Source organism: Sciurus carolinensis, chromosome 8 (genome assembly GCF_902686445.1).
Source record: "Sciurus carolinensis chromosome 8, mSciCar1.2, whole genome shotgun sequence".
In the NCBI taxonomy this organism is placed as follows: Eukaryota; Metazoa; Chordata; class Mammalia; order Rodentia; family Sciuridae; genus Sciurus; species Sciurus carolinensis.
Window position 1 is genome coordinate 133,156,783 of NC_062220.1, and position 25,019 is coordinate 133,181,801.

Below are 25,019 nucleotides of genomic sequence, written 5' to 3' on the forward strand. Positions count from 1 at the left end.
ATGCTTTGTAGTTTCCCTGCTGGGTAACTGAACCGCATATGCTTGGTTTTAAACATAGACCATAGACTGTGACCTGTGACCCCAGGTCCCTTCTCCACATATAGCATCCTGCTAACTTGTTATCCATGTTGGATTGGTGGCCTGTTTCTAAAGTCAGGACTTATAGTCTCAGAAGGAATGGAGGAGACTGAGGATTTATCTTGTTTTCTATTATTTAGAACAGGGTCTCTCACCTTGGGCACTGTTGACATTTGGGGCAAGATAATTCTTTGTCATGGGGGTGGTTGTGTGAATTGCAGGATGCTCAGCAGCATCCCTGCCCTTTATCCACAGATGTCTGTAGCTCTTCCTCTGCAGTTGTGACAACCAAGTATGTCTCCAGACATTGCCCAGTGTCCCTTGGGGAGGCACAGTAGACCCCAGTTGATAACCATTGATGTAGAAGAACTGACTGGGTTGTTATCAGCAGAGATAACATTCTAGTAATCTTAATCCCTGCAGACTGCCCTGCTAACAAACAGCAGAAGTGTTATCTGGGGTCAGTAGGACCTTCCTACTCAGAGTGTGGTCCACGGACCAGCAGAATCAGCATCACCTGGGAACTTGTTAGAGATGCAGAGACCCAGTCCTGCTAAGTCAGAAGCTGCATTTTAATAAGATCCCCAGGTAATCCTGTGCACATTAGCATTTATAAAGCCTCACACGAAGAGAAAAATTGTATCTGTCGGCCTTGGAGTTTCTGGCTTATCATTGTCTTCCTCATTTTGTCTTCTGGGCTCAGGGTGGGAGGAGGCTGCTTTTTGGCTAAGGACTCCCATGGGTAGATGGAACTGCTTAGAACTGTTGTATTTTGCACTCTGTATTGAGGAATTTAAAGCTTTCTTCTTAGACTTTATATCCTTCATATCCTTAAATTTCCTGGTTTAACCTGCTCTGTCTTCTGATAGGAAAAAGACATTTCATACCTCCTCCACTCTCTCTTTACTATGGTCTCATTCACTTTTAATTAAGGATGGGTTAAGTGGTCTTCATGAACATTCACTTCTATTGCCATGCCATATATTGAGTACCTGCTATGTGCCAAAGTCTGCAAAGCATATTATTGCCCTATCTAGTCCTCCTTAACCTCCAGTGAGGTAGGTTTTATAATCAGTCCCACAGTACATATGAGAACCCTGAAGCCTGATGAGATGAACCCCCCAGGGAAGCTCATGGAGCCAGTGGCTGGCAATGGTAGGAGTTGAACTCAGGTCTCCCTGACTTCAGGTTCTCTTTGCTTTTATTTTTTGAAAAAGCAATACAGTCCATGGTTAAAAATTTAAGTGGTTCAGAAAGTTATACAGTGAAAAATGTCTCCCACCCTGTGCCCCAAAGTGAACTCTTACTGTTGGGTTTTGTATAGCTTTCCTAAATACTCTGTGTTAATATAAGTACCAGCACAGACTGTACTCTATTCTCTCTCTTTTTTTTTTTTTTTTTTTAAACTGGCATTTAACCACTTTACCACTGAGTTATATCCCAGTGCATTTTATTTTTTATTTTGAGATGGGGTCTCACTCAGTTGCTTAGGAGTCTTACTAAGTTGCTGAGGTTGGCCTCTAACTTGGAATCCTCCTGCCTCTGCCTCCCAAGCTGCTGGGATTACAGGTGTGCACCACTATGCCCGGCCAGACTGTACTCTTAGCAGCAACACTCTTACACTGCTTTCCAAGATTATAGGAGTTTTTATTGGCAGCTTATTTCCCTCCATCATTGAAAAACAAAATGGAGGAAGAGTCTTTATAAGACTACACCACATTTACCCTTTGGGTTTGCCACTCTGCTGTTGATTTCTGATGAGTAGCACCCTTCCTCCCCATGAAAACCCCTTATGGTTTTAACTTTCATATTCTGCTTGTTTATTTTAGCTTCCTGCCTATAGAAGAGCGTTATCTCAGTGACTTGTGTATTTTGTATGTATGTTCATTTATTTGTTTGGGCCTTTTAAAGGTCAGCTCGTTTGGGGGTTCCCATCATTTGAGCAGGTATTCAGCCATGTTTCCTTTTCTAAGCTAGTTTGGGGAGGACGAAAGTGGATGTCCTTTTGGGGTGTGTTTCACCCTGAAGCACGTCTCCCTGGCAGGGCAGGAGGAAGTAAGGAAGAGGAGCAGAGGCGGTTTGGGGCATCCTGGTGGAGGAGGAAGAGGGTAGAAAGAGGGAGTGCTAAAGTAGAGGTGGCAGAAATCTGACACCAGGGACATGTGGGCGCCACCTGCTAGAACATAAAACAGGCATAATGAAGATATGTAGTCAGTAGCTCTTATGGTCTCTTATGGGGATATGCAGGAGAATATTTATGTGTCTCTTGGGTGCTGTTCTGTTTTTAGAGGTTAAGTTACTAAGAGGAGGAAATAGGCTAAAAAGAGCTAAATGTTATGAATTAGGATTACAGGATTTCCCCCTCTAGACTGAATTTACAGGCTACATCTAGAGATGTAAAAATATGTAATGGTCCACTTTAGTCCAAGAAAAATTGAGAAAGCTTCTTCTAGAAATGATTGCAACATTAAGAAGTTATAAATAAACAAACAGAAATCTGGGTGAAGGAAGTACCAGGGTAAGGTAAATAAAATCAGGGTGAAAAGTAAGAGCAAAAGTGTTTCTGTTAAGTTGCCTGAGGTAGAATGGTTTGAGACTCCCAGTCTCCTGGTGGCCAAAGCAGAAAGGAGAATATGACCAGTTCCAAAGGGCCTTCGTCCACAATGATTTGTTCAGTAAAGACCCAATTTTCTGGATACTGAGCTTTGGGAATGTCACATTGGGTTTCCCCTAAATGAGCCCCCTGTGATGTAGTGGACCACATTCCAATACGTGTCCTGGTAAGTTCCATATGGCTGCTTTTCATAGTGCCTCTCAGCAGAATCCAGGGTGCCATGCCAAATTCCAGTTGGGTAAATCAATTCCAGTTGGATAAAGTAATGTCTTTCCTGGTAGAAGATAAGAAATGGGGAATAGGTTTGTTAGAGAGCTCATAAATTGGACTCTGCCACCCTTGTATTCTCACTTGCAGAAAAACCTATCACAAACAAGCAAAAATAGAAATGATTTGGCCAAAGATTCAAAATCATATTAAACATCTGGGACTCTATTCAGCAGCCAGCTTCCTAATCAATTCTATGAAGTATGGTGATTGCATTTACACTCATTTTCCGAGGGTGAAGGTTGGATTGAACTAAAGGATATAGTTGGCGGGAGTCACAAGAGATGAAAGCGTAAAGACAGAGTAGGAGGCCCAGGTGGTTCATGACTGAGGGTTTGGAAATGATTTCCAGTGTCTCACTTCAGAGGAAATAAATATGGCCAACTCTGTTCATCCCTGTGGGTAGAACATTCATCTTCAGCACTGGCAGTTTGGGGTCTAAGACCACCCTTCCTGTCCTTCAAATTCTGACTTATAAAGGACACAAACAAAGAACTGATAGCTGGAGAGGGGCCAAAATATTCACTGTGTTCTTGGACAGGCAAGTTTCCAATAATCTGCAATGGAGGTCTCTGGTAAATTCCCCAACCTAACGACCTTAGAATGGTAGGCCTTCTCTCCTGGACAGGGAGGACTTGCCACAGGGGCTGCTGGCAATGAGGAGGATGGTAGCAGTCACTCAGCTGAACACCTGCCAAGTGGGGATGTAGGCCCAGAGAGAGGGAGTGCTGAGCCTGGGCTTTAACTTGTGAGGCATGTGAGTCCTCCTGCTAATAAAGCATGGCCCAGTGATATCCAACTCTGACAAGCCCCAGGGGCTCCTCCTTCCGTGTGCAAGGAGGGAGTGAAAGGTGAGCCTGGACGTGCTTATCCCATACTTCCACCTACCGGATAAGCCTGAGTGGAAGCTCCTTAGGCCTGGAAAGGATTGGGGATAAAGTAACACGGGTACACACCTGTGAAGCCTTCACCAGGCTTAAGGTAGCCAATGTGTCCATCACTCCTTTCCTCCTGCCCCTGGTAATCCTCCCTTCATTCCTCCTCATCCCGTCCCTTGTCCCCAGGGCATTGACTGGTCTGCTCTCTATCAGTGCAGTTTAGTTTGTGTTTTCTCAAGTTTATGTCCATTGAACCAACAGTAGGTAATCAGCATTGTTCTGAGAGTCACCATCTTGCAGATGTATCATGAGTTGGTTTTTTTTATTGCTGAGTAGGAGTCCATTGTATGGATCTATCACAACTTATTAATCAAGTCACCTGCTGATAGATGTTTGGGTTGTTTCCAGTTTTTTGATTACTTAAGTAAGATTGCTTTTATCACTTGTCTACAGGCTACAGGCACATGCATCCATTTCTCTGGGGTGGGTATCTAGGAGTGGAATCGCTATCACACACAGGCATATGTTTGACCTATTCAGGGGCTGCCGTGCTTTTCCATTACAGCTGTACTGTTTGCATCCCACCAACGGTGTATGAGAGATCTTCCTCTATATCCTTGCTAACACTCCAACACTGGATTTAAAATCACTCATATTTTGGTGTATATTCTGCCCTGGAGATAGGTTTGAATTTTTTCAAAATTGAAAAGTTCTTGAACAGGCATGTGGAAATTCATGACATTGATTTGACAAGAAACCGAGGTCATTTTCTTTTAGAATTCTCCCACATACTGAATTTGTCTCCCTATCTCCTCGGTTGGGGGGCAGGGTGGTCTGGTACTTGTTCTTCCAGCCCCTGTAAACTGGGAATGTAGCTCCAGAGGTTAAAATAGATTCTGATTTGACTTTTCCTCACAAGAATGTCTAATAAGCATTCACTGGCCTAAAACGGAACAATTTGAGTATCAACAAGATTGCAGTGACTTGAAACACTGAAGGTATAAACATTCATGAGTTCATAACGACACTTGAAAGAGAAATCTCATTGGTCACTCCTGGAGGTTGCTAAGGCCCCAAATCATTATTTGGAATGTTCTAAATATAGGGAAAGAACCAATCCTGCCTTCTTATTTGAATTATATGCCAGGGCAACCAAATTGTTCTGTGCTAATAAATGTAGAAGGATGAAATGAGAAAACCACCATTTTGCAGTTTTTCATGAATTAAGGACCCTAGGCAATGATCATCATGACTGCTGAAACCTTTAGGTGAGAGATTGAAGGGATCTGGCTGATATCGTCGGAGCCCATGGATAATTCTTAACATCACAAGATGTGAGACAGACACTGTGTGCTCCCTAATGTCATGTGAAACCAAGTCCGATAACACATGCTGAGTGATGTTCCATGCCAAAAAAATTGCATATGAATGTCCAGAAGGCCCTGGATTTATCTGCCAATCTACAGGAAACATAGGGGACAGAGAAATGTGTTAAATGATGCCACAAGGAAACAGTCAGCCAAGTTCACAATGTGGGAAATTCTGTGAGGATGCTTGATCTAGTTTCTTAAACCAATAAATGGTATTAAAAAAAGTACAGAGGAGCAGTGTTTTGGGTTAAAATAGACACATCAAACCAAACCGGTATGTGGACCTTGGTTGGATCCTGATTCAAACAAACCAAGTATAAAGAGTTATTTTGGGGACAACTGGAGAAAATTGAGCACAGGCATGGTATTAGATAATGTCAGGGAACAATTCATTTTGTTGGGTGTGATGAGGACACCATGCTTAAGATTTTAAAAGCATCCCTGTCAGAGCAGTGACTCTCAAGTGGGAGTGGATCCTGCCCCCATGCGGGACATTGGACAGTGTCTGGAGACATTTTTGATGGTCTTGGGGGTGCTATTGACATCTCGTAGCTAGAGGTCAGAAATGCCGCAAGAACTGCAATACAACAGCTGCCCTGCCCCCCAACAAAGGATTCTCCATCCTTATCGTCAACAGTGCACAAACGAGAAACCCTGTGTTAGAGGAACCTACTGCAGTAATTACAGGTGAAAAGATGTAATATCTGGGGTTTGGTAGTGGCAGTGGTGCATGCCTGTAATCCCAGTAGCTTGGGAGGCTGAGGCAGGGGGATCCCAAGTTCAAAACCAGCCTCAGCAACTTAGCAAGGCCCTAAGCAACTCAGGGAGACCCTGTCTCTAAATAAAATTAAAAAAGACTGGGGATGAGGCCCTGTGGTCAAGTGCCCCTGGGTTCAATCCCTGGTACAAAAAAAAAAAAAAAAAAAAAAAAAAAAAAAATCTGGGTTTTCTCTTAATAATCAACAAATATGCAAAGGAGGGATAAGGTGAGATGAAGTGGGATTAGGGCATTGCTGGATGTTGGAGCTGGGTGATGGGCATGTGGGGGTTCATTTCACTCCCTTTGTTGTGTATGAAAATTAACAAACACTTAAGAGCAAATTTTTAACATGTTGGAGAAAAGAAAAAACTAAAGAGATGGGGAGGCAGCCAGGTATGGTGGCGCACACCTGTAATCCCAGCTACTCTGGGGGCTGAGGCAGGAAGGAGTATTGCCAAGTTCTAGGCCAGCCCAGGCAATTTAGCGAGAACCTGTGTGGGTGGGGAAAGGTCCGGAGAGCAGCAAAGAACGCATTGCATCTGCCGTGTTCTTGGATGTAGTTGATTCCCAGGGGAGGGTGTTGGAAGTGAAATTTGCGGGGCTGCTAGCAACAGGTCCTGGAGAATGGAAGCCGATGAACTAGCTCCTTCACTTTTACCTGAATGTGTCCCGAGGGGCCTCCCTCTGACTGAGACACTGGCTGTGTTCAAACCCGACTTTGAAGAGAAATGCAGCTGCCACTAGTTGCAACAGAAGTTCCCCTTTGATGTATGTCCAAGCCCACAGAGAGGCTTCTTCACACGTCGCTACTCAGCTACCTGACCAAGAGGGAGGGGAAAACATAGCAAAGTGAAATTGATAAGAAGACTGGCTAAAGTGCAGTCCGGCAGTGAGAGGAAGCCTCTCTGGGTGCTTCAGTCAATCTGGGAACATGCAAGTTGATTACCAAAAACTTGATGTCGAGCAGCCTTGAAGGGGGAACGTGGCTTGAGTATTGCAAGTCGGGATGAAAACTCCATTGCCATCCAGAGATCGGCCACCAGAGAGGACATCTGCTTAACTGCTGTCAGCAGGCCCCCCAAGCATTCTGTAGTTTGATTGAAGCAAACTTTACTGATGCTATCCTTGTCCATTTACTTGGAAGACAGCATTGTAAAAATTGATCACCAGCCCAAAGCACCATTACCCTAACATCTTTTTATGACTCTTGGGGGAGTCAAAGAGATGGGATAATTTTTTTTTTCTTAAGGCTGTTGCAAACTGGATATGCTTTGTGTTCTTTGTGAATGTCTTATATGCAGTGCGTTGTATGGACAAATCATTTCTGATGGCTTCCCACTAGGAAGAGAGAGGACGCAGGGTGGACCTCAGTCTTTAGACAATGTTACTTCTTCTCTTGGGCTAAATGACTCATGTGTATTTAGTAACCAACTGTATTTGCTGATCCCCTAGCTTACTCTTGGGGTTAGTTTCCAGGAAGCCTCAGATGTTGGATATCTTGCCCTTCTTTCCCGTTGAAACCTTTCTGAGTATTTTGTCATTCAGTATTCCTAAACTCTCAGCTCTTGTCAAATTGTCTCGCCTATCGTGATAGCCTATCTCCTGTCCATCAGCTCCCCTCTGTTTCTGTTATCACCTCCTTAGGGTAGAATCCCTGGTATTGACTCTTACAGGCTCATCTGCTACAGGTTCCTCGCCCTGACCTCTTCCTCTGGTGGCTACAGTGACCATGTGCGTCCAGTACTCGAACACTCACTCTGCTATTATGTCTGCCAGTCCGATCCAGAGCTCCACCTTCAAGGTCCTGCCCAGATTTCACTTTCTCTCACTCCCCAGTCTCATTACCCATGTCGCTCTTGGGCCACTGCTATGGCCACTGTGGCTTTTCTAAGGCAGCCGTCTTTCCCACTTCAGCCCACGAAGATACCTTTTAACCAACTCTTGAGATTCGATCACCTCCGTGACACTTCGTTTGCAGGAACAAGAGCAAAAACTCACAGCCTCCCCATCAGCTCAGCTTGTCCCACTCTGTGTGCGTTCTGTTTTTCATAACCGCATCCTGACCCCTGACTGACCTGAGTATCTTCTTCCTCTTCACTTATTTGCCGCTCTCGTCCCAGCGTAGGTAAGATTGCTAATTTGAGGGTAATAGTTCTTTACATCTGAACATGGTGTCTAATCTGTCAACTAGGGACCCGGGCATCCTGGTACATGGAATGAAGCTGAAGGTGGCCTTGGTTTCATGTGTTGAATGCCCACTATGTTCCGGGTACACACTGATTCATTGTCTCATCACATGATATTTACTTGTGTGCCTTTCTCCTTTGTGATACAGAACTAGTGTTGCTCATCATTTTTTGCCACTTGCAACTTGGCACCAGTGTCGATTATATTAAAAGCTTTAGACCTGTAATCCCAGCAGCTCAGGAGGCTGACACAGAAGGATCGCAAGTTCAAAGCTAGCCTCAGCAACTTAGCAAGACCTTAACCAACTCAGTGAGACCCTGTCTCAAAATAAAGTATAAAAAGGGCTGGGGATGTGGCTCAGTGGATAAGCACCCCTGGGTTCAATCCCTGGTACCAAAAAAACAATAACAACAGCAACAATCTTAAAAGTTTTACTAGGGTCAATTTTCTTCAAGTACATCAGTTCCTCATGACTAAATTAGATACTCTGTGACACATCAGTACTTGGGTTTCCTAAAATGGCATTTTGTATGGAGTAGCTTAATCGGTCTTAGAAATTATCCCACGTCTAAGGTTCTTGTTATCCACGGATTCCTTCAACAAAATAGTAAACGCTGAATAAAGACAGGCAAGTGTTGTTCTAGGTTAGTTGTGTAGTAGTGAACACAACTGCCTTCCTGTTGTGGAAATTGTGTTCCAGTGCAAAAAGAAGGCAATAAACATTAGAACAAGATCGGATTTTTTTTTTAATGGGGGAGATTGAACTCAGGGCCTTACTCAGGCTAGGCTGTGCTCTACCACTGGGCTGCATCCCAGTCCTTTTTATTTTATTTTGAGACCAGGTCCTGCTAAGTTGCCCAGGCTGCAGTCCTCCTGCCTCAGCCTCCGGAGCAGCTGGGATTACAGGTGGGCACCGCCGTGCCTGGCTAATTAGAAAATATTCCCCATTTTTAATGTTCATGCTTGGCATGCTGAAAAACTAAAGATGGTAATGGGTAACCAGAGCTCAGAGGAACATATTAGAAAGAAGCAGAGCCAAGTGGGTGAATCCGTTTGGTTCTTCCTTGTTTGTTTTTAAAAATATTTTTGAAGATGATAAATTTTTACCCAAAGCTTTTAATGAATGTCAGTATTAGAGAGAGAGAGAGAGAGAATTTATAGAAGAGAAATTAACCACAGTTCTTAAAATAGCTCTCTGTTTCTGAAAGCCTTGTTCTGCCATCTATCTTATTGCTGAAAAAAAGAAAAAAAAAACCCTTAAAACGTTACTTGTATAGCCTCTGCCACTAAGGAGACTATGTCCTGATGTCACCTCAAATAGGTTGACTTATTTAAAAACTATCCAGGGAAAGATTTTTTTCTCCTAGTGGCTTTTGCCAGTGAATGACAGAGCATGACTTCCTACTTGTCGTTGGTGAGGGCAGTGGGCATGTGGCCATGAGGAGAGCTGATGATTTCATAGCACTGTATCAGGAACTATTAACATAGGTACTCATTAACATAGTTTTCAGACAGAACAATCTCGACTCTTCATCTAATTCAAACATCAAATACCTTTGTGGTCTGTGTTATGCTAGGTGCTCTCTTTGCAAGACCCATGTTCAAGCCATCTAATTATATAGTTGCTCATTAAATATTTATTGTGTACCCCTTATGGGCCTGGTGCTCCGCTGTATGCTATGCTGGGTTGCCATGTGTGTACCTCCATCAAAATCAATCAGTATGATTTCAATGACCTATTAATACCCCCCAGCCCCTTCTGTTTTTGTAATGCTGTCAGTTACCCAGGGACTCAAGAATGCCAGGCAAGCACTTTACCACTGAACTACATCCCCAGCCCAGTAATGTTTTTAAAAGGAAAAAAAAAAAAAAAAAAAAAAAAAAAAGGCAGGGGCGGGTTTATGAGGATCAAAAAGAAATATTTTCGATTCAGCACAAGAAACAGGAGAATTGTTTCCTAAGATAGATGTGATCTCTACTTTGGTAGGTTTTAGGCTTGACCGAGCTTTATGTCATTGTTTTGAGTGTGGCATTCAGACTGCACTACCCTCTCTTGCTGTCCCCTGTTACATACCCTGTGTTCAGCGGTGTGGTTCTTTGTCTCCCAAGCTCTCAGGTTTTCCATCTCTGTCACTGGGTGTTGCCTTCTCACAAGTGCTTCTCATTCACAGGTGCCTGTGGATCACCTGGGGATCTTGTTAGGAATGCAGGTTCTCATTCAGTGGATGTGGGGTGGGGCCTGAGACTGCCTTTCTAGCCAGCTCCTGGGTGGTGCTGATGCTGCCAGTCTATGGACCACACTTTGAGTATCATGGTTCTGTGTGATTTCCTCAGACCTAATCACTGGTTCACTAAGTTTCTCTTCAGCTGTGTCTAACATGCTATTTAACATATCCAGTGAGTCTTAAACTTAAAATTCAACAACCGTCCTTTTCATTTCCAGAAGTTCTGTTTGGTTCCAAATGTGCTTGGATCTTTTTCAAAGTGTCTTATTCTTTTATTCAAATTTCTACTCATTTTTGTTGGTAATAAATTAAAATTTATTTTATGGTCCATTTCAGACTTTTAGCTGCAGCTTTTGGAGGACTAATTCTCCCCTTTCTTGTATCTGCTTCTGTTCTTTCATGGCAGAATGAGTGAGTGAGAGAGAGAGAGAAAGAGTGTGTGTGTGTGTGTGTGTGTGTGTGTGTGCAGAGAGAGACAGACAAACACCAAACTCCTATGTGCCCTGAGCCATCAAAGTGTCCCTGTAAGTCATTTTCCACTGTGTCTGCCAGTGTTTTTAGAAACAGTAGTCATGATAATTTCCTGAACTGTGATTCTCACACTGTGCAGGATACTACTGTAAATGTAGACACCTTACCTGAGATAGTTTCTCGCTAGCTACCTTATTTCTTTCCCACTAAAGGATCCTGCTGAGCATCTTCAGCACTTTTTGGAGAGTAGATTATTGTCAGTTCCTCCACTTCTCTCTGACTAAGGCTGTGGTTTTGCCCCCACATAAATGTGGTCTTGTGAAGCCCTTCTTTTCAAAGTTCCTCTTGCACTTACCTGGCTACCTGTCTAGAGGTTGTTTCCTAGCTTTTAATCTGTGAACATCTTACCTGTCACCAGCTCAAGGATTTCACAATGACTTCTCCTTTCTTTTAACTTGAAAATGATCCAGCCCTCTTTCCAATCTTGACCACATTAAGCTACCTTTGAGCATGACGGAGTTTTATGGATGAATCTCATTTTATAGTATAGAAATTCAAAAGTCATGATTATTTCTCCGAGTGTGGCTCCTACCCTTCTATTAATCAGACTCCGCACTCAGAAATGGAATTCTATTTTAGTCTCCTAAGGATGAATTAGTATATAGTGGAAAGTGAATTAAACTTCTGCTAGGAATTAAATGATACGATAGGATTAACATAAACATTCACCTTGATGTGTCTGTGCCTTGCGCAGGAGAGAATATTCAGTAGAGATTTTACTGTACCTCACTAACCTCTAATAACTGCAAGACCTGCCATAAACATGCACCTCATGTGAGCAATAATAATAATGGCAAACAATCTTTATGGTGTTAGCTGTATGCTAAGAGCTGAGCCAAGCACTTTATATAGACTCTTTTATTTAAACCTTGTGACATCCCTTTGAAGTAGTTATTCCCATGTTGTAGCTAAGGCACAGAGAAGTTAAGTGACTTTCCCAGGGTCACACAGCCTGTAAATAGTAGAACTGGGATTTTAACTCGCTAAGATTGTAGACGTGTCGTTAATCACTGTGCTCCTAATTAGTATCAACTGCAAATTTCTCTCTCCATAAATTTCCTCTCTTTATCTCATTTCCTTATTTTGGGATGGAAAACTTATCTTTTTGATCATTATGAATTGTAATTTACACTAAAAAAACTTTTTCCTTTCAAAAAAGGTATTGGGTAATTGAACTCGAATTGGATTTGCACTTGTATTGATGGAAGTACACATGGGATATGGGCTGAGGCATTCAATCTAAATTTTCTTTCCATCAGCTAATTTTTAAAGTATTAAGCATGCGATTCTGACGCTGATGGGGAAGATTTAGATTCTCTTGAGGCAGCTTGGAGGTGTTAAATAATTTTCTGGTAGTGCACATTGTACATTTTCCATCTTCCTCCCTCTCCCACCTCGTCTCAGTGCACCTGAAGCTCTGAGAATGTTCTTTTGCACTTTCCCGGAGCAGCCAGATCTCTGCTCGTCTCCTCGCTCCTGCACATCCCTTCCTCGCCCCGTTCCTTCTAGTGCTGCTTCCGATGTTGTCACTGGGGTGCTCGGGAGACAGCCAGAATCTTCTGAGTCTGCAGGTGGAAAACAGACTGCTGCTCACCTCTGGTGTACAGCCTTGTCCAGAAAAGAAGGAGTTAAGCAGGGAGTCTGGGCCGTGAAGGGCTGTGACAGCTGTCCTAGGGGGAGCTCTAGCGGGCCCTGGCGGGCAGTGACTCATGCTGCTCTGTCACTCAGATCGGCATTGGCCCCTGCCACGCAGGCGGCCAGGTGGGGTTACAGCCAGAGCACGCGCCTCAGAGTGGGGAGCACGCAGCCTGCACTGCGGGGGATGTGATGCCGGCTGGCCATCTGCCCCCCGGCCGGCCCACCACGGACGCCCCAGCCGGCAGCCATGGCAACGCTTCTGGCTGGAGATACCCCTGGGAGCCCCCCGTGATGGGCAGCCTCCTGGTGACTGATGGACAGGTGTCTACCTCCCTGACCGAGAGAGCTTAGTAGGTCGGCAGGAAGCAGAGAGGATGTGATGCACCCTAGCCAGCAGTCATGCCGTAAAGAGGTAGGACCTGTGCCCAGCTGTCCATCTGTGCATCCCACCCTCAGCGCCGGGTGCTGTAAATCACCAGGAGGAACTTTACTTGGCTGGTGTTTCATTATGCTGATTAAACTGCAGTGGATTCGACGGGCATGATTGCGCTGGGGAGGAGGGATGATGAACTAAAAAAAAAAGTGGTTAATAAGCTCTCCGAGTAGACTCCTCCGGAGATGAATGAACTCACTGCAGTGGTACCTTCACATGAGTTCCAGAACCTCCCAAGCCCCCTTTCCTGTTCCTTCCTCCTATTCCGGTTAATCCACCAAAGGTAGACGTTCCATCTGATTTCACTGATTAGCGCTCAATGTTAGTAATTCAGACCTGTCTGCAGGAGAGACTAACTAGGTTTAGGTCATCTGGTGTCCTGCCACGAGCCAGCCGATGCCTCGCAGCAGCCTTCTGGAAATGTCAGGAAGGAGCTCCCATGAGTTGTCCAGCGCTTGCGTTGGACCGAGTGACCTGTTTGAGTTCCTTCTTCACTTTGCCCCCGCCGGGGAGGCAGCCTGTCTGCGGGTCGGTGGCCATGTTGGCAGGGAAGGGGTTAATCTCTTGTTGCTGTAGGAGCCGAGGCTGGGTCTGCTGCGCGAGAAGCTAGATTGAAAGCAGGCGCTGCAGTGCTGTCGCCAACGCCGAAGGAGTAAGACACTCTTCTCCGCAACAGTGTGGAATCCATCTGAATTTTTTTTTTCTCTCCCACCTCTTCTTGTTTTTCTTTAACCAGCGCCTCCCCCCTTCGTCCCCACCCTCAAGTCTGACGATGACACCTCCAATTTTGATGAACCAGAGAAGAATTCGTGGGTTTCATCCTCTCCATGCCAGCTGAGCCCCTCAGGTTTCTCGGGCGAAGAACTGCCGTTTGTGGGGTTTTCGTACAGCAAGGCACTGGGGATTCTTGGTAGATCTGAGTAAGTGAACATTTGACTTTCTGGGGACCTGCATTGATGCACGGCAAACAGAGCCAAAGGTGTCGGTGGTGGTGGTGGTGGCGGTGGGAGGGTGGGGGAGTGCGGCGGAGGGAGGCTGCTGATCTGTCTGCATTTGGAGAGTGGGCTACCTGTTTGGGTATTGGGGGGCTAGACCGTTAATATCCTCGCTTTGCAGCGTGTGAGGTGCCTGCTCCTGTCTGGCATTGTAATCGTCAATTTGTTACTTTGGGCTAGTTTTCCAGTCTTTGGTCGTCTTTAGTGGGGAGGAGAGAGTAGATTTCTAGCAGTGCAGATCCCTGGTCAAAGGGAGATCGTGCAGGAGTTGAGATGAGCTGCCTACCTCTGTATCCGTCGTCTCTGTGTCTGCCTGCCTCGAGTGGGTGGATGGTTGCTATCTCGCTGTATTGACAGAATCCTAAAAACTGTGGCTCATGAGCTAAAGGTTTCCTGATGGGTTTAACTGAGCTGCAAGTGGCTGAACCAGAGCTCTCAGGGAGAGACGATGCTCGGCTCCTCTCCAAGTATGCTGCAAGATCAGGGATCTGGCAGCTGAGCCTCTGAGCCAGGAGAGCACTGGCGGCCAGAGAAAGCCCCGTCAGTGGGAGCCACCAGGAGAGAGTGTGATGTAGCCGAGTCACTGATTCACAGAAACTGGGCTTCGTGGGGGTGGGGGGCAAACCAACCAGGAAACTAGGAAATGGAAATATAAATTTCGCTGCAAACATCTTGACCTAGCAGGTCTTTTCCCTTTCTTAGAAAAAGCTATTGAAAAATGCATTTGCACTGTGTTTTGATTGGAGGGTCCTGGCTTCCAGTCTCCTAGAATTTCTGTAAAATGCAGTAGTCTCTGGATGTGGGAGCTTGATGCCATTCTGTTTTCAGAGAAGCAAGTTCCCCAGGAAGGTCTTAGACCGACTGTGTTATTCCCCAGACACCCTGACTCCCTCACTTCGAGGCTCTTGGGGGTGATGTTGGGTAATTAGTTGCTGCCCACTTAGGAGAGAAGCAGAATTTGATTTTCTCCTTGGCAGCATTCATTCCCTGTTTGTTGTGTTGTAGTTTAGATATCGATTTGAAGGGATGTCATATTGGTTCCTGGATGGTGTCTCCCATGGGTGCTGTTTTGACTGTAACGTTCCTGAAAATATTTTGGACTATTATGGGGAGTTGGGCATTTGCTATGAGATAGGGTTGTGGGCTGTGATTGAATTTGGGAGAGGTTTTTATGTGGAAAATATTGAGGTGGGCTTTCTTTATTCCCTTGCCTGAGATCTTGTTGAATATTCAGGTGGAATTTGGGTGCGTTGGATGTGCCTTTCTGGATTCTTTGCTCCACCACCCAAAGCTATCTGGATGGTGGGAGGAGAGGCAGCAACCTGACTAGCTGTTGAATGTGCCCTGGAATGGACTGCGAGGGCCCAGCAGGGCTGGGAGGTTTTGCTTTGGTGTCAGAGCAGGGGGCAGGAGTGGAGGCCCAGCGTTGAAGGATGTGTGCCCTGTGGGCAGTGCAGCCTTGACACTCACGGCACACTGAAGGTCACAGAGCGGGCTAGGAGGAGGCGTGTGGGGAGTTGTAGTTCTGGGTGGCGGTGGGCTGGTCGGGTCCAGGCGAGAGCTGGCTTAGGGTGTTGATCGTGACCTGAACAATCAGGGAGCACTCAGGGGAGTTAGATTTCAGGGGCACAGGGAGAGTGGTAGGGAGGATCGCAGGCTCCACAATCAATCTGAAGCATGTGTGATTAATTGCTTATTTTTCAGGAAGACTCTAATTGCGTCTTCCTGCTGCTCACAGAAAGCTCAGTTGAGGGAGCTCCCTGGCAGGGCATCTCAGTGTTAAGGCCCAGGTACTGGATAAATATTTCTAGATTTAATTTACCCAGGGTCCTTTCTCCCAGAATGTGTTTATGTTGCTTACTGTGTTTGAAGATTTGCTATTTCACCTTTGGTAGTTCAAAATCTCTCTCCAAAGCAGCAAATAAGCTTCTGTTCATGCCCTGACAGAATGTTTCATATGATTCTCATTTTAAAATAAATAAATAAATAAAACAGTCCATACAAACAAAACTGTATTTTTCCTCTGGAAGGTGGAATTGGTGTATTCCCATCTTTGAGGAACTCACCTGTCTTTTCCATGCCGATTTGGGGTTGGAGTGAGATCTCCCGTCTCTTCCTGTTCTGTGATGTTGGTGTAGGACGTGGCTACTCCGCCAAGGGCAGCTCTGTGGGTGAAACCTATAGCATCATTTCCTAAACGCTTTCCACCTGTTGGATGTAGGTGACCCTGAACGTGTTGGATTATGATCGATTAGAAATCCAGTAAAGAGATGCAGTGAGATTGCTGAGTAGCTCCTGCGGTTCTGTCAACTTACGGTTACGGAATTAATTTGCAGGGGAGGCATTTCCCCGAGGTGTCACCTTTGCCACCAGCGACCTCCAAAGTCTTCCTGAGTTTCCTTTTCTCCCCCTCCCTGTTTTTGGCATCACAGGTTTTATTTACACATGCTGATTACCTGTGCTGTTACTCACTCTTCACACCACGGAGGCAACTGCAGATGCCGCTCTACTGTGCCAGGAAAATTGACCCCAGATTTGTTGCCAGTGAATTGAATGAAACGTTCGGAGGTGGAGCTGAATGAGTGAGGAATTTTCAGAGACTCTGGCCATGAGAATGATTTTTGTTGTGTTTGCTTCTCACTTTTTAGGACTTTAAAATTTATTTTTATTTTTATTTTTATTTTTTTGTGGGGGACCCCAGACCATTTTAAAGCCAGCATTGAGGGCATCCTGACTTTAGGTTTAGCAGCAATCTTGATCTCAGTGTTTCAGTGGATGAGGCACAGGGGGAGGTCCTGGTGGCTCGAGAACAGGAGGGGTCACGGGGAAGTAGGTTTGGTTGTCTTTGGGCTGGGACTCCGGCAAGACGAGTTTTAGACAGTATCTTTCTGGGGCCTCTTTTCCTTTTTAGCCAACAGGAATCCCAAAACAAATCCCCAAGCTCTGAATGCCTGGTTGTTCCTTGAACCTCTGTTTGCTCGAACTTTACAATAGTAGGGTAGTGACAGAAATCAGTGTGTTCAAGGTTTAAAAATAAAATGAATCCTAGTGTTCTTGCCTCCCTGTCAGTGTGGGGCACATTTCTCTGGGTCCTTCCTCCTTCCTCTCAGGTTGAGGCTCTGCCTCATTTAAACTCTTCCTGAAACACAGCGCACTTCTGCAGGCCTTCAGAAGGTAAAAAGCCTACAAGACAAAAACCAGTTGGTTTTGTGTTAGTTCTTCACACATTGGCAATCTTGCAGGAGCAGTGGGATCTTGAGGAGACTTGGTTTTTTGGGTTCATGGCGTCTGCTTTAGGAAGGGGGCTTCTCTTCCTTTTGCTTCAAGGTCTTTCCTTTCCTCTTGGGTGGGTCCGAAAATGTAGTGATGGGGCCAGCTGTGTGACCACAGTGGAGGAAGGAAGAGTCACCGCCGCCCTGCCTTTCCAAATTTCCCGTGTTTGATGCCTCTTCCTTGCTCTGCTGGGGCTTCTTTGCAAGTTAGGTTTCTCAGCTGCACAGGTGAGGTGGTGGTGCTTCCGGCAGGGTGGTAGGGAGGACTAAGTGAAACACACAAAGCACTCGCTCCAACAGCCGGCACACGAAAAGCCTCAATAAATCTTCACTGTCATTATTTTTATTATTACTAATACACTATATTTGTGTAGTGTCTTTCTGCCAAGAGGATATGGAAAGGACTTGGCAAAAATTAGTTGGTCTTAAGTCATGTCAGACCCAAACCCAGCTTCCCAGGCCTTAGACATTTTCTCCTGGAAGTGTTTAACCATCTTGACCAACCACAAGGTCAGTCTGCACTTGCCAAATACCCATTGGCGAATAGTGGTCATTAGAGAAGAGTAGACTGGAGGGCAGAATCACAAGGTCCAGTCCCAGAATGGGTACCTTCCTGTTCTGGCATTCTTTGTCAAGGTGGACTTGTGGGAACTATTCAGAGAACCCAGAGCAGACACCTTTGCTGCAGAATAGCATGGGACGCACTGGACATCACTTGATTTAGGCAAGTCAGGAGAGTAAGGCAGAATGTGACGGGCACTTAATGGTGCTGCCGATTCACAGTTCTTGCTAAATGACAGTGATGATCCTTCTTGAATGTCTGTTTGTTCCCCTATGTAAATTGGGATCTGCAGGGCCGGACTGGGGCTTATTAACCCTGATCTTCCTGGAGCTCTGGACAGGGTTGGCCCTCAGTAAATTTTACGTGTGCTGGCACCAACCTTTCGAGTGTGCGAATGGAAGGTGAAATATTTGGGTTGTCTCTTTAATAGACCATGCGTTTGGATCAGTGGCGAGGAAGGTGGAGAGGATTTCAGGTGGGCAGAGTGATAACAATATGCCAGCCTTGCAGAGTACCGACTCTTCACCAGGCCCAGTTCCAAGCACTTTGCACAGATTAACTCATTTAAACTCCACAACAACCCAAGAGCAAGGTAGTGCATCACACTCATTCTGCACGTGAGGAAACTGAGACATGAAGATCCAGGAGCTTGCCCAAGATCTTGTGGCTTCCAGGAGCTCAGTCAGGACTTGAGCCCAGGCAGTGTGGCTCCAGAGTCTCAGAGTCACTACGCTCTGCTGCCAAGTCCAAATGCCACAGGCAGGAGAAATTAGGACATCTGTGTAGGACGCCCAGGTTCACATGCTTGTCAGAAGTGGAGGCCACTGCCGGAATGAAGAGCCATGCGTTTGGGGCAGGGAGATCGTGAGATCGTGGGAGCTGCCAGGCAGGTCTAAACGCTGGGTTTTGTTTTCAGTTTCTGTGGGTTTGTTGAGTAGGTGGACTGTAGAGCTGCTGGATTTCTCTATTTCTTCCTCTTCTTATTTAGAGCCTCTTACCTGTTATGTGCGCGCTCATGCGCAGAACACATGCTTGGGCCCTCCCTCCCTGAGAGTTCTTACTTGCTGGAGTGCAAGCTCGACGAACTTGACCGGATTTTTCGCCAGGCTTCAGGCTGATTGCCCATAACTGCTCAGTAAGCATTCAGTGAGTTGATCCAAGTCACTTTTGTGGTGGCAGATCTCAGTTTCATGATGGCTCTAAGGTCCATGTCTCCTCAAATGTTTGTTTTGTACTTCCAGGTGCCTCCCATCCGCCTGAGATAGCTCATTCCAGTGAGATGGCCGGAACTCTCCAACCAATCCTTCCTTTTTATTGAAGTACTTGGGAGTTGAGGATATCATCCCTTAAAAATTGCTTTCCTTCCGCATGCAGCCAAAGGCTCTTAGACATTGTGCTTGCCACCCAGATCGCTATTGCAAAGAGTTTGATCTGCGATTTGATGTTTTTAAACTGTCAGTGACCATGACAGTGTCTTCTCTGATTCCCGGAGCCTGGCATCTGCTGCATTTCCAAAACGGGTTAAGGAACCGTGACAAGCCTTTGCCCAGGTGGCTGCCCTCAAGTGCCCTGTGCTGTTTCTGCCCCACTGCTGTCTGGACCCACGTCTGGCGCTTGCCTGGGCGAGTTGTGTTGGTTTTTCTCTCCTTCAACTTCTTCTGTCTCCTAGTCGAGCACATCCTGTTCTGCTGTTTGCCTTATTCTGTTCTCTATTTAGACTGTGCGTGCTGCCTTGCAGCCCTGGCAGGACCACTCTGCCGCCTTCTCACTTGTCTTAAAGATACCTTTAGGAAATCAAATCCAAACAATCCCATCCCAGTCCCAAAGATTAGGCTCCAGAAGATCTGTCAAGTGTGCTTTCTGCTGGCCTACACTTGCTAATTTGCATGGTTGCCTCGGATCCCTTACGAAGGCAGTCATTGACTAAATGGTGCTACATGTTCTGGAGCTCTGCGCCAGTTTGGCAACTCCTCTTTGCCCAAGTGAATTCTTCATGGTTCCCTCTGCTTTATTTGCCTCTTATCTCCTCTCCTCTCTGACAGACTTCCTGAAAGAGTGGTCTACACTCCATGCCTGCTCTCCCACCCTTCTACTGAAATGACTGTTTCAGAAGCCACTGGTTACACTTGGCCCCCAAATCCAGTGATTTCCACCTTGCCATGAGATGCGTCCTAGTAGTTACCACCTTCTTCCTGGATGGCTTTCTGCATTCTGGAGACTGGCTTTTCCTCCTACCTCTGTGGCTGCCATCTTTGTTTCAGGCCCTTGAAATGAATGCGCCATCACCTGAAGTTCCAACCTCATTTCTCTTTCGAGTCTGTTCTTGGTGATCTCATTCAGTTCCTTGAGTTTAACTCCCACTTCGCCCTTGGCCTTCTTCCTCGTTTTATTTAAGAACCACCCCCCCACCCTTCTAGGCAAGCGAATGGAATCATCTTAAACTTTCCACCCATCCTCAGTTGCCAAGTCCTCCAAGTTGTACCTCTGATTATACTTGTGTCTGTGCGCATTGTTCTGTCCTCACTGTCACCCCAATGGACTTTTGTTTGGACTGTTGCAGTAGCCTCCTAACTGATGGCTCTGCCTCAGGTTTTCCTGGCTGAAGTCCATTCTCCAGAGGGTGGAATTCTTCCAAAGCAAGGTTAGATGATGTCATTTGCCTGCTGAGACCTTCAACAGCATTCCAGTATGCACAGAATTAATGACCTCTCCTGAACTTGATACTCAAGCCTGGTTTGCCAGGACCCTAGCCTGCCTCTAAGTTGTACCTCCTTGTTCCCTGTGTCTGGCCAAACTGCCCAAGGCTCACTGAGGCAGAACCATGTCTCTTTTTTTTTTTTTTTTTGCCTGAAACAGTGTTTTGCCCCTGGCTGGGCTAACATTTATTGAATTGAATTGGACTAATGTGGTCAGGGGTTATGCCAGTTCCTTCTGCATAGTTTATGCACCTCCTGTGTACCTGGAGCTATTTATTCCGAGGGCTTTATATGCCTTATCTCACTCAGTCCTCCTGATCTTATCATAGCTCTGTGAAGTAGCTCATATCATCCCCCTTTACAGATGAGGACACTGAGACTTGGGGAGATTATTTTCCTGATGTCTTGTAAGTAATAACCAGTCTAAGATTTGGACTTGTCTCTAGTTGCCTGCAGACCTCTGTCCCGCTGCCTGCCTCTAACAGTCATGACTTTGCTGGATCACACAGGATTTATGCACTTGTCTGATAATCAAGGTGAGAGAGTGGCTTCCCCGACAGTTCACTGCGTACCAGGCCCATTCTAAGTGCTTAGTAAGCATTCTCGTGTAGTCACAGGAACACTCATCGTTTCACAGATAAGAAAGCTGGTGATCATGAAGCTTGGGTTACTTCTCAAGTTCACAGAGCTTGCATATAGCAGAAGGTGGCCAGTTTTTTCCAACTTTTAGCTCTATAGCTGATAAAAGCTTTGTTTTTAGGAGCAAACTATTGAAAGTACCATTGAAAGTCCAGGCTTTGGAATCAGAGAGACATGGGTTCAGATCTGGGCTCCACCTCTTTCTAGCGTGAACGGGGCATTTAACTTCTTTCAGCCTCAGTTCTCCCACCTCTAAAGTGGGAGGTATAACAGAGCCTGTCGGATAGATTTCCCGGGGAGCTGCACGGAAGCACTAAGTGTCAGGGACACGTGTTCATTTCATGGTGGTCATTGTTATTTAGAGGTGGGACTGGGGCTGGGGTGCTCTTGACTCTCCTTTTCCCTTTGCTTCCACTTTATAAAGACATCTTGCTGGTTTCTGCCCATTGAGAGACTCCAGCTCCATGTGGGGTGCCTGACAGATGACCTAATATCTCCATCCAGTTTTTTCACTCTGAATGGAGTTGGTGACGTGTTTGTTAAACCTGTGTTTTCCGTGAAACATTCTTAAGGTTTCCGGTGCGATCCAGTTCCAGTGGAAATTATGCCCTGTACCCAGCATGGATGTCACGAGCTCCCACCCACCTTGGGTGTTGAAGTGTCTCCTGGATGGGGAGTGTGCGTGTCACTGTGACATTGCTGTTCCAGAACCAATGTGGGTCATCTCCGATGTGGAGGCCAGAAGGCTCTTTGGTGCCAGCTTCAGTGCCCCATCTTTCTCATTTTGAATTCCTTTGATCCATTGTGGCCTTTAAACTGCAGCTGCCAGGGACACAGAAGTGCTGGCATCCCATTTGTCCATTCATTCATTCACTCTGCAAATACACTGTTCTAGGCCTTGGGGCACAATTGTGAGCCAGACAGCCAAGTTCCCTGCCCTCACCAAGCTACATTCTGCAGGGAAACAGGGTGAGTCAGTACACACAGGAGGTAGTTTCAGATGGTGGCCAGAGTTCTGAAGAAATCAGAACCGGGATGAGGACTGAGTTGGGATGACCACTTCAGATGCTCAGAGAAGGTGCTCAGCATGGACTTACAAGTCACCTGATAGGTGTCACCATGGGCAGCAACTCAACTTCCTTGAACGAATACTTAGTAATTCGCTCAGGAAGGCCTTCTATCCCAGAAGCTGAGGCATAGAAGTGCATGCAAGGTCTTCATGGAGCTTGCTTTCTGCTGGAATAGATATACAAGCACTCATTTGTTCATTCATTCACTCGATAAATATTTGAGAGCCTGCTGTGTGCCTAGTACTTTCTAAGGGGGGTAGAGTGGTGAAGAATCCTGTCTACACAGTGTGTCCTACCAGAATGATAACAAGGAACTAGTTGTCAGAGAAATGGGAAGAGTATTCCAGGTAGAGAGAACAAGGGCAGAGACCCCGAGGCTGGGTCCCAGTGAACAGAGGTCCTCTGGGATAGCTGGAGCCTCAGGATCGTGGGAAGCATGGTTGAGTTGAGGTTGGCAGAACCTGAATTTGGCTCTGATTGCCCTGAGTAGGAAGCCTTTGTAGGCTTTTGAGTAGGGGCTTGGAACATCTGGCCCTCATTTACAAAGTCTCCTCTGACCATTGTTGATTAGTAGAGGGACAACATTCAGGAGGTAAGTTAGGTTGTTGTATTCATTCAGGCAAGAGGTGGAAATATGTTGATGAAATTAACCTGTAAAGGTAGGCACTGGTGAGAGGTGGGAAGTGTACTAAAAATCTCACAAAGGGGCTGGGGATATAGCTCGGTTGGTAGGGTGTTTGCCTAGCAAGTACAAGGCCCTGGGTTCAAATCCCCAGCACCGCAAAAAAAAAAAAAAAAAAAAAAAAAAAAAAAAAATCTCACAAAGAAGCTATACTTTTTATTAATAGCATAATTTTTGATAAACAACTTTTGAGTTACATATTAATCATTTTTAAAAAATGCTCTAATTCATCTGGAGACTACTGCTGGTAGAGTGTATCAGTGTGGGTGTATGTGTTGCCCCAAAGCTAGACAAGGCTTTGCAACTCTGCGAGAGCAGTGTTTTTGATATTTCCAAGTGCTCATGATGGATACCACTGCGTCTTTTAAGATGGGTCTATAAAGTTAGTTCACAAACCTCAGAATACAGCATCTTAAAAGCTATTGTATTTTGGGGAGCAGAATGCTGATGGGTTTTTATTTTTTTGTACCACATTGCATCTCATGGTTGCGTGGGTTTTAGTGCCATTGGCCACAGTGGAGATGTGGCCCTCACCTGAGCTAATTTTGATTGCTCTTGCTTAAGCATGGAGTGTCCACCCTCAGCTGTCTCAGGAGTGCCTGTGACTTATGATATGTGATCTGGCAGCACATGGTCCTCTTCCTCGGGGAAGCTGTGGATGGCCTGATGCTCATGCGTGGTCTTAGTCATTGCAGGGGAGATCAGTGAGTACGCACATGGGACACGTTGTGTTCTCTCTTGATATGAAGTATTCTGTGAATAGCTTTATTCAGGGATTTTTTTTTTTTTTTAGTTATGTGGATTATTTATAGACACATCATTGAGAAAACCGCATTTAATCATTTTTACTTCAGTGTCGAGGTCCCATGGAAGCAGCGTCTAGGTCGTATCTAATACACGTGAGGAAATCACGTCTGCTGTGTTGCAGCGGCAGCGCCGACCCCACCCCTCCCTGAGTCGCGAGCCATTGCCTCTCTTCCTGCTCTCTGCGCCTCTATAATTATAAAGCAGATGTGTATATCAGGAAGAGAAGTTGATTTCAGAGTAAATTTTTCTAGAAAATAGAAGCTGGAAAAAAAGGAAAACCCAAACTTGGCTTGGTGCTGGAAGAGACAGCACTGCTGTGTGTGGGTGGTGGCTGCATGCACCCGCTGCTCAGAAGTGCCGTTTCTCTCCATGGGGACAACTGGCTGTGTATCCGAGGTGTGGCCAGGAGGAGCAGGCAAGCAATGTGTGGGCAGGCTGCATGTTCTTTTATTAGCAGCCTCATTGTACTGCATCTCACCGAGCCCGGAGCAGGAACCGGTCTGGGCTTCCAATATCCATCCTGTTTCCCATTTAATTACCCCCCTGAGCCACCGGAGGGAGAGTAGCGTTTGTGTGTGGGTTGAGCTGTTTCCGGGGGTGGCAGTGGCCTGACCTGGCTTGTCCATGTTCTAGGGTTTCCAGGTTGTCCTGGGCTCAGGCTTAGCATGGAGCGCAGCCTGTCACAGCTAGAGGTCACCCTCTCTCATGTGACCCGCTCTCCCTCTCCTCTGAGCCCTTGCCCCTCTGAGCGTCTGCAGCACTGTGTTTGGTGCTGTCCAACCAAGAAGTGGCAGAGTTGAGATTTGAACTCAAGAGTGCTGATCTCAGAGCCTCTGCTTTGAACCTCCCTTGAGGGTAGGAGTCGTGACTCCCTTTACCCTCCGTCCTCTCCAGCAGGGTTTCTCGGCTTAGCGCTCTTGACCTTCTTGGCTGGATGAATCCTGGGGGCCCTCTCCTGTGCAGTGTAGATTGCTGAGCAGCATCTCTGTTCATAGCATTCCCTCCCCCATTCGTGAAAACAAAAAAGTCTCCAGACGCTGCCAGGTGTCCACTGGGGGCAAACTGCTCTGGTGGGAAGCATGGACTGCAGGTGCCGCGCCCGAGGCTCAGCGCTCCTGAGTCCTAGGTCCTCCCCTCGATGTTCTTGCCCTCCTTGCTCACACAACTGGAAGTGGACAAAAAAAAAATACTTGTTGATGTTTAGGGATTTTGAGAATGAAAGAAACTTCTTGGAGGACTCTCCAGGTAGCAGGTGGACTCTGTCCCATCCCAGGGTCAACAGAACTTCATGACTGCACACCCGCAGTTCAGGACC

General features: G+C 46.1%; 1 protein-coding gene across 10 annotated transcripts in view; it reads left to right on the plus strand.

Moving 5' to 3' along the window:
- Positions 1-25,019, plus strand: part of Cit (citron rho-interacting serine/threonine kinase) — a 156,201-nt gene that overhangs the window by 47,691 nt on the left and 83,491 nt on the right. For 9 of the 10 annotated variants that reach the window (XM_047560000.1, XM_047560001.1, XM_047560003.1 and 6 more), the window contains exon 10: positions 13,718-13,901. In XM_047560000.1, coding sequence (XP_047415956.1) covers positions 13,718-13,901 — 184 coding nt within the window. Of the gene's footprint in view, positions 1-12,641; positions 12,961-13,717; positions 13,902-25,019 lie in introns of those variants that run through there. The other variant, XM_047560010.1, reaches the window with a different exon arrangement.